The sequence below is a fragment of the Saimiri boliviensis genome, chromosome 7, assembly GCF_048565385.1.
Source record: "Saimiri boliviensis isolate mSaiBol1 chromosome 7, mSaiBol1.pri, whole genome shotgun sequence".
In the NCBI taxonomy this organism is placed as follows: Eukaryota; Metazoa; Chordata; class Mammalia; order Primates; family Cebidae; genus Saimiri; species Saimiri boliviensis.
The window spans coordinates 109,271,161-109,285,836 of NC_133455.1; the positions used below are offsets into that span (position 1 = coordinate 109,271,161).

At 49.7% G+C, this 14,676-nt stretch overlaps 1 protein-coding gene across 2 annotated transcripts in view; it reads right to left on the reverse strand.

Annotated features, from left to right (window-relative positions):
• The window catches only part of COL2A1 (collagen type II alpha 1 chain), a 30,935-nt gene extending 23,926 nt beyond the window's left edge, over nucleotides 1-7,009 (reverse strand). The window contains exons 1-7 of one of the 2 annotated variants that reach the window (XM_003941444.4): nucleotides 6,770-7,009; nucleotides 2,457-2,663; nucleotides 947-963; nucleotides 696-728; nucleotides 561-593; nucleotides 400-453; nucleotides 134-235 (exon numbers count right to left, since the gene is read on the reverse strand). In XM_003941444.4, the coding sequence (XP_003941493.1) occupies nucleotides 134-235; nucleotides 400-453; nucleotides 561-593; nucleotides 696-728; nucleotides 947-963; nucleotides 2,457-2,663; nucleotides 6,770-6,854 (531 nt within the window). In that variant the 5' untranslated portion in view covers nucleotides 6,855-7,009. The remainder of the gene's footprint in view (nucleotides 1-133; nucleotides 236-399; nucleotides 454-560; nucleotides 594-695; nucleotides 729-946; nucleotides 964-2,456; nucleotides 2,664-6,769) is intronic. The other variant, XM_003941445.4, reaches the window with a different exon arrangement.
• Between the last annotated feature and the right edge of the window lie 7,667 nt (nucleotides 7,010-14,676).

Below are 14,676 nucleotides of genomic sequence, written 5' to 3' on the forward strand. Positions count from 1 at the left end.
GGGCACAGCCCATGGGCAGGCTATGTACGTACTGCTGGCAGCCCTGGGAGCCAGCCAGGTAAGTGCAAGTAGCAATTTAAAAGCCACATTACTGGAGGGACAGCCTGAAGGAAGGGGAAGTAAGGATACTTACTCCACCAAGACCAGGGGGGCCAGGGGGGCCAGGAGGGCCAGGGGGGCCAGGATTTCCAGGGGTCCCAGGTTCTCCATCTCTGCCACGAGGTCCAGGTGCACCCTTGGCAGAAAGAGAAAAAGGCATCAATGGGAAGCAGTGTTTCTCCAAGAGCTATCTGTCCCTGGGCTGCTGTTTTAAGAGGCAGCCCGTCTCTTAAAGACATGGTGGGTCCTTGGGGGATCTGGGAGGTCCACCAGGGTCCAGCAGCCTCGCTTTTTACTCACTTTTTCACCTTTGTCACCACGATCCCCTCTGGGTCCTTGTTCCCCTGCAGGTCCCTGAAGGTGAAGAACGTGGTAAGATGACAGCAAGGCCGGGAGCCTGCAGATCAGTAAGCCGTGTGCAGCAGGGAAGGGACGGAGAAACTGAATGTTCCCTCTCTTACCTGAGGCCCAGGAGGTCCTTTGGGTCCTACAATCTGTGAGAGAGAGCCCCACAGGATGGTAAGTTAGAGGAGAGCACAAGGAAATGAGCCATTCAGAGCAGCAGATGCAACACCAGGTGAATAATTTGTACTTACATCCTTGATGTCTCCAGGTTCTCCTTTCTGCCCCTGAAACATGAAACATTCACCGGATTAAGCTGAGTAAGCCCATAAGCCCCTAGTCTGAAACCCTGCCAGCAGCCCCTGTGTTGAGGTGCCCTCTGAAACAGATACCTCCTGAAGTCTAAAAAAATCACAGACTGGATTTGCACAGCATTGCTTTTGAAGCAGGAAATATAAAGGCAAAAAATATATATATGAAAATAGAAAAAGAAGAAAGTCCTTACCTTTGGTCCTGGTTGCCCTGTGAAGGAAAAGAGAGAGAGAGAGAGAGAGAGAGAGAGAGAGAGAGGAGAAGATGGTAAGAACCTTGAGATGGAAAACTATCAATTCCTGTCACTCAAACACTCATTAGACCAAACAAGTAAAACGACACAACCAAGGAAGGCAGCAGCTTCCTGTAACTCTACTGAACCCCTCTGTTGGGGTGTTAGGTTCACTGTGGCCCTGGGGCTGCTGAGGACCCATGAGGAATGGAAGTGACCCAGAGTTTGTTATTCAAAAAGCAGGCAGCGTGCAAAAGAAAGGAGCAAGGACAGCACAAAAAGGCAACGAAGAGCTCAAGATCTACTCAGCCACGAGAAGAAGAGCACAGATTCAGTCTCTTTCCCCCCCACAGGGTAGGAAGCCCTTCCCGAACCCCAGACCCTCCCAGAGGAAAAGTTAGGTACTTAGAAAGGTCTTACATTAGAGCTGGGTCTCCTTGAAGCAAGCACAAATAAAAACACAAAAACAGCAAGGCATATGAGTTATGAAGAGCATCAGAGCATCACAGCCTGTGCCATCCCCGGTCAATAACCCCTCCCTTACAGTAGCAGCAAAAGAGTAAAGGCAATCAACACTTCACTCACATGGGTCCTTCAGAAAGGATCTGGGAATTTGTACCATTAAGGAGCCAGTGTTGGTGAAGTGTTAAGGAAAGGCAACTTCTCACTTCCCTTGCCACTGCCTTCTCTACTTGAGCAGGAAGGGGACAGCAAGGACTACCAAAAAAAAAAAAAAAAAAACTAGACAAGTGTCCTCACTCACTCTGCAGGGAGCTAGAACATCTGTATAAATGCTGGGAAGGGGTCCCGTGTACATATATCATCCACCAGCACTGAATCTAACTGGGAATTTATAACCACCCATCACAGTGCAGACATATGGGGCTCTGTTTCCACCCTCCCCACTAGAACTCCCAAACTCCAATTAATTTGCTTCTTAATTGGCGGTCAACTCCAAGAGAGGTAATAGCAAAAAGGAAACTATCACCAATGTTCCATAACTCAAAGAGAAGCCTGGCCCTGCTGTCTCCCCACTAGCTGGCAGAACTTTCTCCACACTGAAGACCACATATGTGGAAGTCTTCTAAGGAGAAGACAAGGTGTCGGTGGCAGAGGAGGAATTAATTCATGGATTGGTGAGACAGATCATTTGATGTCCATAGTGGCTCTAGTAATTTACAGAGATGATTTCAGAGAGGACATTTTTTTGTGGAATCACATCTGTCCTTCATGTGTCTTGGAAGCATTTTTTTTGGGGAGATGCTGGGTAAAGAAGGACTCCTCTAGTGTCTCAACCTCCCTCACTTTCAACCTGCAAGTGAGAAGTAGCCTTTGCTTTCTACCCCAGCTGCCAGGTCCCATGGATAACCAGCCCCTCTGCTTTACAGAGATGACCAGCATCTATGGGAGTGTGTTTGCTGTGCTTGCAAGTAATTTATTTATGTTGAACAAGAAATAAATAAATTACAACCACTGGCAGTGGCGAGGTCAGTTGGGCAGATGGGGCAGCACTCTCCGAAGGGGATCTCAGGGCTGAGGCAGTCTTTCACATCTTCACAGATTATGTCGTCGCAGAGGACAGTCCCAGTGTCACAGACACAGATCCGGCAGGGCTCCGGCTTCCACACATCCTTATCATTATACCTCTGCCCATCCTGCACACAGCTGCCAGCCTCCTCTGCACCAAGGGTGGGGAGGGAGAAGCAGAGAGCCAAGGGAAGGAGGGGGTGGGGGGCCAGAGAGAAAAAGAGAGAGGTTGCAGTCAACTTGACAGAATTCAAATGCTGAAGAATGTAGGCTGGAGCCACCCGGACATAAAGAACTTAAAAATTGTTTTTCTAAATCATCATTGATTCTTCTGTGCATTCAACAAATATCTATTATGCACCTTGCACCATGCTGTCTATTCGCCAGTGAAAATTTTGACCCAGCAATGAAGGCGGGGTGTTACTATACTATATTCTCTTCACCCACCTAATAAGGGGGAGACCAGGTGATGGGGGGGTTGGAGGGTGAGCAGAAGTGGGGGATGAGATATTCTGAATGGGAACTTTGGGACTATAAAAAGAAAGGAGACAGGAAAATGGTGAGACCTCCCCTCCCCAAGCTCAGGAGCAGAGAAGCCTTCTTTCTTCTGCCTTCCTCTAGGAATTATAGAATTTGCTAAATACAACTGACAGCTAAAATTCAGAGGGAAAGTAGAAAATCCTACCTACAAAAATTGAAATCTATGAGCAGCCAGGCTCCAAAAATGTATATGTAAGGGAAGGGGTGAAAATAGGTGCTATTAGAATTAGGATCTTGTCTCATTCTTTAAACCATGTTAGAATTAGGACCAATTTGAGGGCAGGGGTAGGTAGACCCACTCGAACAATACATTTGGGGCTTGGGCAGGCTAATAAACTGCTTGGGAGGCAAGGGGGGCCAAAGCGTACCCAGTTCTGACCTCCAGTAGCCCTGCCTGGAGAGGCCCGGCCTCCATCTGACAGCACCACAATGTGGGGAGCAGGGGTCCTTGAATACCTGGCTAGGGCTAAGATTGGCCAGTCCAGGCCCGGCCTCCTCCACGAATGCAAAGGAAGAATAGCAGGGACTAGTCCCCTCCACCAGCGCCCTGCCTATGGAATTCCTGCTACTGAAACCTGTGCTGACAAGAGCACTCCTTAGCAGCCAAGGGCTGTAGAGCCCGCACCACGTGCTAGGGAGCGCCCAGCGCTGTTTTTCTCATCAAAATCCCCAAGGCAATGGCAGCAGCAGGGGATGAATAATAGGAAAAAGCCACAAACCTAGAGGGCGGAGAAAGAAACGAGGCTGCCCACTGCTCTTTAGGGAGAATGAAAATCTAAAGATAAACTTTCCTTCTTTCTTTTCCACTAGAAGAAATCCGCCTCGCCTTTGGGCAAGATAATCACGGGAGGGTGAGGAGGGATCCCAGGGAAAATGCAGTTGCTGGGACCCACCCACCGTTAAAATAGCTGGAGCAGCAGAATGCAGGCGGTGAGGAAGGTGTGGGTGCAGGGGCGTCGGTTAATGCGCTCCAGCCGGGACTAAGGAAGAGCCCACCCTCACCCGTGAGGACCCAGGGAGGAGGGGAGGAAATGCTGGGAGAGGGGCCACTCCCCGTGCGGATCAGATTTCCCGGGAAGGGCGGCCCGAGATGCGCGGGCGCAGGGGCGGGGCCAGGCTGCGCTGGGTGTAAGAGCCGCTGGGTGACTCTGTGCCTGCGGCTCTGGACGCCGCTCGCTAACAGACACTGAGAGAGTGAAAAGTGGGATTAAATGACTGCCCCAGAAAGGAGCCAGCGCCGTAACCGGATCTCCTAGGTGTGGACGGAGGAGCCCAGCACCACCATAATTGCTGCTCCAAAACGGCTGCCGATAGCATCCCGGCGCGCCTGATCCGGTTCCCCTCATTACCGCAGGGCCGTATAAGTGATTCTTTGTGGCAAGCCAATTAAAAAGCTACCTCTTTCGGGGAACTGTTTTTGCTTCACCGCCGCTCTGCGCAGGGCTGGAGCCAGGAGGTGGCGGCGGGTGGGCACAGGAGGGCATTGTGGGAGAGGGGGTCGGGGAGTCGGAGAAAACCCACCGGACCTCGCCTCTCATGAATGAGGCTTTTCTCGAGCGCACACAGAGCCCAATTCACGGGTCTCCGCGAGGAACCAGTTTAAATAAATACGGGCAGCGTTTCAGCCCCATCTGGAAGCCATCGCTGCCAATCTCCCAACGCAAACAAGCCTCACAAAGGAGGATTGAGATCTCTCCCCCGAGCCAGGGGCACTTTCGGAGGCGAGGGCTCTGAAATGCAGATGAGGGTCAAAGACGCCGCAGCCAATAAGTTTCTCAAACTCGTGGAAAGATGGGGAGGACGGGTGTGGCCGAGCTCTAGGTTTCTGACATTCCTGACGTCCATGCAGACTGCGCATTTCCCCACGTCACATCTTTGGGACCGCTGACCCCAGGCGGGGGAATTACAAAGGTGGGATGCTCCAGGGCGCAAAATCAGCCTCGAGGATGCAGATTCACACTTCCTCTGGGAGGAGGAAGAGAGACTGGAAGGTTTGGGCCCGAGGAGCTGTGTAATCTACTCCCTCCCGGCAAAGAGGCGGCGGTGAGAGCGCTCTACCGCTTAAGCAAGCGACCCTAACACAGGATGGAGAATTTGATAATTATTTTAAAGTCACCCAGCTAATCCCATTGCACACTGAAGCAGGGATCAGTCAAGAAGACAGCTTTGTGGGCGTGTGCTTTGCAAATTTAGCACAAAAATACGGTCAGTCTGAGTCCAGGCCACGTATGAGCAGGCTGTATTCCTCAAATGGCCAGGAGCGCGCCTTCAGCGTAGCGAACTACCGGGTGACCCGGCCAGAGTCTCCTGTTCCCGGCTCCTCGCAGCTGCGCCGCAGCCTCCAGCCCTGCCCCCGCCGCGCTAATGAACTGAAAGCCCGCCTGGGCCCGCCGCCTTCTAGGCCATCTCTGGAGAGAGACTGGTAGCAGGAGAGGGCCCACAGAGCCTCGAAGGCAGAGAACTTTAATTCCCCCCACCGAAGAGTTTCCCTCCGCGATTGATTTACAATCTGTAACATACAAAGACAGGGCTGGAATCCCAGCCGTCGGAAACGTGCCCAAACACGTGGAAAAAAAAAAAAAATCCTCTCTACCTAATACACTTTCCAGGCTTCGTTTGTCCTGAATATAATCCCAGACAGTGGACCTTACCAAAGGAGGCAGTGGAAAGGTGCAGTCCCAACAGCCTTTGGACCCGACTACAGCAGTCGTCTCTAACTATACCGGTTGAAATAGTTGTAGCAATGGTTGCAATCGACCAGCCTGCTCCCCTTCACACACACACACACACACACACACACACACACACACAGAACCTGGCTTGGTAAGTTCCAGAAACTTAGAAAAGTAACTCATTGTAGTACCTCGGGGCAGGGAGAATGGGGTAAGATCGCGGGGAGAGGGCGCTATTTTCGGGGGCATTTGAGAAGCACTGTCTGGTTGGAATGTTATCGTCTTTCAGATGGCCTCTCCTACTGGAAATTTCTGTGCCCTTTATCAGAAGAGAGGCGCGCGCGGACGAGGGAAGTCGGGAAGTCGAGATGAGCGCGAGGGCTGCACCTTGCTCCGGGGCCAGCTGGGCGCGGGGGGCGGGTACCCAAGAGAGTAGCTGAGGTCTCAGAGGGCCTCTCCAAAGCCGTTGTTTGTGGCCTGGGATTTCAGCCCCACCAGTGTCAGAGTGCTAGTGCCCTTTGTCTAACTCTCCTTTGAGCCCACCAGTCACCAAGCCCTGGGCAGGCTGCGAAGTCAACCCTTTGGCGTTTGCTTGCTCCCTCGCTCGCGCTCTCGTTCCTACTTCTAAGTTCGCTGAGTTGAGATCTGTTTTTGCTGAACTCGAAGTGCTTCGAAGAGGCGAGCTGTCTGCATGTGCGTCTAATTATCAAAGCTGGTGGAAAACAGCGTGTTTCTATCTGTGCGCAAACTTCTTCGAGCCAACAACACTTTGCAAGTTCGGTATTCTAGCGCAACGTAGGAACCTGCAAATGCCTGCAAATACTTCCATCCGCGATGGGCACCGAGGACTCTGGGACAGAGTCCTTGACTCGCAGAACTCCGCTCAGTGAACTCCTGCGTGTCTTGTGCCTAAGTCTGCGCGCTACTACCCCGGGAGCCGTTTTAACCCGGACCCGCGGGCTCCAGAGCTGCAGCGGGCCGGGGAGAAGGATGCTGAGGGACGTACGGAAGGCAGGCAGGCAGGCAGGGGCGGGGGACGACTTACGGACATCCTGGCCCTGACACCGAAGGACAGCGGCGACGAGCAGCGTCAGCAGCACCAGCGTCTGGGGAGCCCCGAGGCGGATCATGGCTCACCGCGGGGCCTGGCGGAGCCGGGCCCGGGCGGAGCGCAGCGAGGCGGCAAGAGCACGGCACGGGTCTGGGTCTCTACCGCGCCCTCATGCAGGAGGCCCTTGGAGCAGGAGGAGAAGGCGGGAGACCCGGCAGCCCAGCAGCGCTCTGCGTCTTCTCCCCGCTGCGGCGCCCGTTATATGCGCCCGGCCCCTTTCGAGGCTGGCGAACTCGCCCAAACCGCGGGCCTCCCCCGGCCCCCCGCTGGGCTGTAACCTGAGACCCCCGCCCCCGGAGTCCGCCTGGGCGCTGCCAGTGCCCGCACCTGCCCAAGCCGGACCCCCCTCTCCGAGAGTCACGCTTCTCGCCCCCCACCCCTAGTGCACCGAGTGGCCTGATCGGGCGGGGCGCAGAGATGATCCCTGCCCCCCCCCAACCCGGGACTGCGGCGCTGCACCCCTCTGACCACAAGCGGGAAGGGGGGCCTCCGGCCCCTCCCCTCGGAGTGCTGCCGGAGTTGGAGGGGAGGGGGGTGTTTGCAGAGGCGCAGGCCCTGAGCCTGACCAAGGACGGAAAAGACCTGGGAGGGAGGAGGGAAAGCGGTAGAAAGGAGCAGCGGAGGGAGAGGGGGCACCGCGTCGGGCGTTTGGGAGGGGGGAACAGGGAGGAGCCCCCAGAGTTGTCCAGAGTCCTAAATCTTGGAGACAGGCTCGCTGAGCCAGGTCTGAAGGGTTGCCCCGACCTGTCTTTTAGCCCTTTCCCACAGTACCTGGTCCCCAGACTCCCACCTGGACGTTCTCAGCGCCTGCCCTCCGCCCCTCCCCCATCCAGCTCTGCGATGAAAGCCTCCTCTGGAGCCCAGGCCCAAGTTGGCCTGAGCCGACCGCCAGGAAAGGAGCCGGTGTGTTACTGCACAGAAGGAGACCTGTGTGAAGGTGTGGGGGGCAGGGGCAGGTCCTGGGAAGGGGACTGAAGGCGCTACAGAGGACGGAGGGAGCCGAGACTAAACGGTGCACGCTGCTTGCTGTGGGGGGACTGTCTAGCTCCGGGCTCAGACGTGGTGTCTGCTCTTCCTGGCTGGGGTCCGGGAGTCCCCCGGGGAGTGGGCACTGCCGGCCGGGATGGAGCAGCTTTGGCCAGGGACGGTTGGTCACTGCTGCGGCCCTGGCCAGGGATCGGGGAGGCGGATCCAGCTGGCGAGTTCTGTGAGCCGAGGAGAAGCGCCAGCATTTCCCAGTCGGCCCCCTGGCCCTCCGCTTCCCACCTCACCTCACCTTCCCCGATGAGCGCCCTTCCTCACCTCAGCCAAACTGCCTTCTCCCCAGGGCTTAACTAGTCTCTTCTTGGTCTCCGGTGTCTCCTTTGATACCAGGGAGGAAACGTCCCCAAACAGACCTTCCTCTTGAGCGATATGGTCCCCCAAAGAACTTTAAGCAAAATGAAACTCAGAATTTGGGGTATGACTTAACCAGAACTTCTGCCCTCATGGGCAGTTTGGTTTCTCTGGGGCTTTTCTCCTAGAAACTGAGAGCACTTGGAAGAAGCTACTTCCGGGCCTTAGGCGTCCACCAGGGGCCCTGGGACCCCATCCCTCGCCTATGACACTTGGCCTGGGAGAGGCTGGAGTTGCAAGAGCGCTGGCTGGAAAGGGAAAGAACTCGTTGTTGAAAGAAATGCCTCCATGCTTTGTTTGGATGGAGATGGGAAAGAATTCAACCACTGTTTCCAGCATCTCCCCTTCCTTTCATAGGCCTTACTTGTCTGAATGTCCATGCTGCCATTCAGGGACTTAACGCTAAGCTCTGGGCTCCTCCTCAGGCCCAGCCTCTGCTAGAAGAAAGCTGTTCTCTTGCCAGCAGTGCCCCATGTCTTCTCTGGAGCTCAGAGGGTCTTAAATTTTCTACCTTGAAGACAGAATGACCAAATTCCACGCATTTCTCAGGACCTCCTAGGTTACAATCCCTCTGAGAAGCGTTCTCTGATATCTCTAGAACGCAATGTCTCCCTGCCTTTCTGAATCCCTCTGGCATTTATAGCCTCAGCTGCATGTGTTTTTGTGTAGTTTTAATTTTTTCCTCTTGTGTCCATGAGTCTTTATCTCAACAATGAGCCTGGAAGATCCCTGGGAACAAGAACTGTGCCTAGCACAATTCTAACACACAGGAGGATTTAGGAACGCCCCTGTGGACTGATCGTTTAGATACAGCTATAAAGCTTGGCATTTCTACAACTGACTTCAAATACAAGTTGTCATAAAAATTCAACAGAAAAAAAAATAATTTGGGAGAAAACACTAAAGTATGTGGGAAAGAAATCAAAGCCTAGTTGAAAATGATCTAGTTTAGTGAGCAGCAAAGTGGTGCAGACTTCCGTTGCAAATTTGTTCTGAATTTCATCCTCTAGCTCTGTGATTCATCTTTGCCAATAGACTGTATCTACATATAAGAGCTTGGGATTCCTTCCAATAATCATGGTCCATCTATGAATACAAGTTTAGTTCTCCACTCCCTGTAGAAAAATTTCTTTTCACTAGCTGTGGGAATTGACAAAAGAAAAATAAAATTTAAAATTTAAATTGACGAAGCCAAAATAAACTATGGAAATTATTTAAATTATAAAGCCAACTAAACACCAACATTAATATTTTACCCATCTGTGACTCCAACAACTAATTAAAAACCTCTAATTTGTGATTCAAACTGGAATCAGACCTATATGCGGCACGTAAACACACAAATCACTGATTAGGAAATTGCTTGTCCAACAACTTCACTATCCAGACCATAGCCAAGAAACTGAAAAGAAGGAGAACTAAACCGCCAAATAGCCAGAATTTATGTTATACAAAGTTGTGCATTTTGTGCACAGTAGAGTCCTTCTGACTCCATGTCTGTTAATTCCTAGTTTAGATATTGTATGAACACATACTGGCATCTGATCTCAACAGTTAGATACCGAAAACTAGAGGTAAGACAGGAGAGCAGCAGTTGTTGGATGAAGCACAATAAGAAGAGCAAAAAGAGAGAGTAAGAGGCGAGACAGAAAAGCAAAATGCAGTTGACACAACAAATACACAACATGGTAGCCGAAGGTCAACAGGGGAGGGCCAACGCCCCTACAGTCATCAATGATGCCAGGAAATATCCCGATCTCAGCATCTGCTGTGGTCCCTGTGGTTCATAATAATGAACTTCAATGTCCAATCAAATGTTAATTTAGGTGTAATGTGGTCTCTTTGAGGAGACAGGTAAATATGTATTCTATATTTTAGAAAGATTGTAAATAAATGTTCATTCACTTAATGTGAAAAACCTATCATAGCAGTGTCAGACTGCTGTGATAGAAGGTTTATGCTGCAATTGCTAGAGCTACTGAACTGAAAAGGTTCATAAGGAAATGCTGCAATGTCTAGAGCTACTGAACTGAAAACAAAGAGCTTCTGTTTTCCCCACTTGATAAAAGAAGGGCATCAATGGCTGAGATGAGTGTCCCACATGGCCAGCATTACTCACGCACACCTTTAAGTACAGCATGTGTAACAGTAGGTAGGAGAGTTAGAAACTAAACAGGTACAGTCAGGTGCGGTGGCTCACACCTGTAACCCCAGCACTTTGGGAGGCTGAGGCCGGAGGATCACTTGAGGTCAGGAATTTGAGACCAGCCTGGCCAACGTGGTGAAAACCCATCTCTACAAAAATACAAAAATTAGCTGGGCATGATGGTGTGTACCTGTAGTCCCAGCTACTCAGGAGGCTGAGACAGGAAAATCTCTTGGACCCCAGAGGCAGAGGTTGCAGTGAGTTGAGATCGTGTCACTGCACTCCAGCCTAGGTGACAGAGTGAGACTCCATCTCAAAAAAAAAAAAAAAAAAAGTTCAGACACGGTGGCTCACACCTGTAATCCCAGCACTTTGGGAGGTTGAGGTGGGCATATCACCTGAGGCCAGGAATTTGAGATAAGCCTGGCCAACATGGTGAAAGCCCATCTCTTCTGAAAATACAAAAATTAGCTGGGCATGGTGGAGTGCACCTATATCTCAGCTACTCGAGAGGCTGAGGCAGAAGAATCGCTAGAACCCAGGAGGTGGAGGCTGCAGTGAGCCAAGGTCACACCACTGCTCTCCAGCAACAGAGCAAGACTGTCCAAAAGAAAAAAGAAAGAAAGAAAGAAAGAAAGAAAGAAAGAAAGAAAGAAAGAAAGAAAGAAAGAAAGAGAAAGAAATTAAACAGCAGTGTAATCACTGTATCTACTCCAAGTCAGCCCAACTCAGTAAAACAGATGGATTAAATCAGTAATATTGTGTTGTATAGACAAAATAACCATTTCACTATTTTTCTTTCTTTCATGGAGACATTAAATTTAGACTCAGGTAGACACAGCCTTATTGGGAAAGATAGCTGTAGAGAGGCTATAGAGAAAAGCCTCTTTCTCTTCCTCTACACAAATCCCATTTAAAAATAGTGATAAAGTGAAGAAGGATTCACATTCCAAAGAGGTAAGGCCACCCCAAATATGGCAGGTGGTGAATGCACAGACTTCACCCAGCAGCCGTGGTGGAGGGAGAGTGAGCCCAGCTTACTCGGTGACACTCAGCTTCTGTTGGTTGGGCTCCATTCAGACAGCCTTTCAAGATGTGTTTATGTTTTCCTTTGGCATTTTTGGGGCAGAGTAACAGGATCGAGACTGTCCAGGACACGGTTTTCCAGATTTATGGTGTACATTCCATTCCATAGGAGCATAAATGTGTTACTATGTATTCTCAAATGCAAACAGCACTAAGAATCCCACCCAGTCTCCTCGATCCTGTCCCAGTGCCATACAAATTCAGCTTAGGACTTGTACTGAACACCTACTCCTGTATGAGATGGGGATACAGAGAGGATTTAGATACCACCTCTGAATCTGTAGGGGAAAGAGGAAAAAAATGATTGCACAAAATTCTGCAACAAAGGTATCCTACTCTCCCCAACCCCGTTGGAAAAAAAGAGAAAGAAACAGAAAGAAAAGCAAGAAAAAATGGCATTCCAGAAGCCACGGAGTAAGCTGGGGGGGAGGTTTCCTAGGAGAAATGCGACTCCAAGCATGGCTGGGGATTTGAAATGCAGAGGGTACAGTGAGAGGGCAGGATGGCTCCCAAGTGGAAGCAAAGAAGGGCAGATGCACCAGAAAACATGGTAGTGGCGTGATCTCGGCTCACTGCAACTTCCACCTCCCGGGTTCAAGTGATTCTTCTGACTCAGCCTCCCAAGTAGCTAGGACTACAGGCACCCGCCACCACGCCTAGCTAATTTTTGTATTTTTTTTTTCAGTAGAGACAGGGTTTCACCATGTTGACCAGGATGGTCTCGATCTCTTGACCTCATGATCCACCCGCCTCAGCCTCCCAAAGTGCTGGGATTACAGACGTGAGCCACCACGCCCAGCCTTATTCTGGTAGCTTAACTGGGCTACCAGCGCGGTCCCCACAATGGCTTTTGCTCCTTGCTTCACAGAGTCCCCACTCTGGAATCCTCAGCCAGTAGTATATGAGCTTCCTTTTCATGGGGGATAGGAGGAAAGAATCCCACAGGCGCCCCAGTTTCCTCCCATGCCAGCCTGTCAAGAGGCCCATTTCATCTTAAAAGTGCCTAGAAACTCACCACGTTCCTAATGCTTTCGTGGGTAAAAATAAAAAGAATCAAGGGTTGGTTGCCTTTCAATTTCCCCAGATTAGATGCTGCAACTGCACTTCCTGGCTCTGTCCTCTTGGACAAGTGAATTCGCTTCTCTGAGCATCAGAGAAGCAATCGGTGAAACAGGGATAATAGCAATTTACCCATAGGCTTGTTGTGAGCAGTAAATGAAGTAACATACATGAAGCCTTGGCTGTGTGCTTTACACGGAGGCTCAGAGCAAATGTTTATTATTGCTAGCACTACTCTCCTTGGTCATCATCCTATTTATTTACCCTTCCTGCTCACACCTGCCATACCATAAAGAGACAATCTCGTTTCTCTGTTTTTAATTTACTTGGGTCTCATAAAAATGTTTGTCTTGGCCGGGCGCGGTGGCTCAAGCCTGTAATCCCAGCACTTTGGGAGGCTGAGGTGGGTGGATCACGAGGTCGAGAGATCGAGACCATCCTGGTCAACATGGTGAAACCCCGTCTCTACTAAAAATACAAAAAATTAGCTGGGCATGGTGGCGCGTGCCTGTAATCCCAGCTACACAGGAGGCTGAGGCAGGAGAATTGCCTGAACCCAGGAGGCGGAGGTTGCGGTGAGCCGAGATCGCTCCATTGCACTCCAGCCTGGGTAACAAGAGCGAAACTCTGTCTCAAAAAAAAAAAAAAAAAAAAAAAAGTTTGTCTTTATAGTTAGGTTTGCATGAGTTTGAATTACAGCTAATAGGATCTAGGTTGATTGTCAAATATCCTTGAATTTAAGGTGTAGCGTTGAAAACATTTTAATTGTTTTAAAATCAGTTAGGAACAAAAATTAGATTAACAAAATTTTAATATTACTTGGGAAAAAAAACTTGGCACTGGGGATAAGTGGCTGCAATTCTTTAGCACAAGTTTTCCCTAAGGAGAACAGGAACCCCTAAATTTATCCTAAAGGCTAAGAAGACTTGGATAAGAATTGACCTTCTCATTAGTTACCAGCTAATGAGAAGTCAAGTGTGATATAAATGTGGAAAGATTAATATTTGGGGGGAAACTATCTGCAAGGCCTTTTAAATTTGGTTTGATAAGAAGCTCTAAAGGATCCAACTCAAAGAAATGAAAGGGAGGAGCTGGTTCTCACATCTGGATAGTGCCGATACTATACTTTGTAGTTAGAAACAGTTTAAAGTGAGTGGAAAAGATACCTAATTGTATGTAGGTGGTTCTGTTTCTTTAAATCTTGCTTGGAATTTTGTGATTTTATTTCTAAATTACCTATCCTGATTCTCCATGATCTTTATGCTTAGTTGTATTAATAAAGGTTTCTAGTTTATAGGGAAGATGTATTTAAGTAGAAAACAGAGGCTGGGTGTGGTGTGTTCACACTTGTAATCCCAGCACCTTGGGAGGCTGAGATGGGAGGATCACTTGAGCCCAGGAGTTCGAGACCAGACTGGGTAACACAACACGACCCATCTCTACAAAAACATTAAGAAATTTAGCTGCGTGTGGTGGTGCATGCCTGTTGTCTTAGATACTGGGAAGGCTGAGGCAGGAGGATCACTTTAGCACAGGAGGTTGAGCCTGCACTGAGCTGTGATTGTACCACTGTATTCCATCCAGCCTAGGTGACAGAGCAAAGACCCTGTCTTAGAAAAAAAAAAAAAAAAAGAAAGAAAGAAAGAAATCTTAATTGAAAAAAAAGAAAAATACATGTGCCAGATTATTCAGACTCAGTCCTCAGATAAAACAGAGTTCACCTGTGACAGAGGGTCACAACTGCAGGCAAAGTGCCCAGGAGTGCTGGCCTGGCAAATGCAACCTAACTGCAGATGTCACATCATCGTCCTTTTCCACAAGTATTGTAACTACCTTACATGTACTTGTGAACATACTGAATATTTTTTTGCTCTTGGTGAGATAATATCTACTGATATTTATTAAATGTGGACATTTAGGGAATGTTAGATTTCCCTAATATTAATGCCTTCCATCTGTCCACTTCTGTGTGTTTGTCTTTGGCATTAAAGAGCAGGCAGTACCTTTGTGTAGCACAGATTATTAATGGAGATAACAGTGGTGACACCGGCATGGTTTTCTAGACTGAGAACTAGAAAGTATCATGATCAATGCCGGGATAGAGAAGCAGTAAGAAGATTTTAAGAAACGTTGGCTAGGCCGGGCGCGGTGGCTC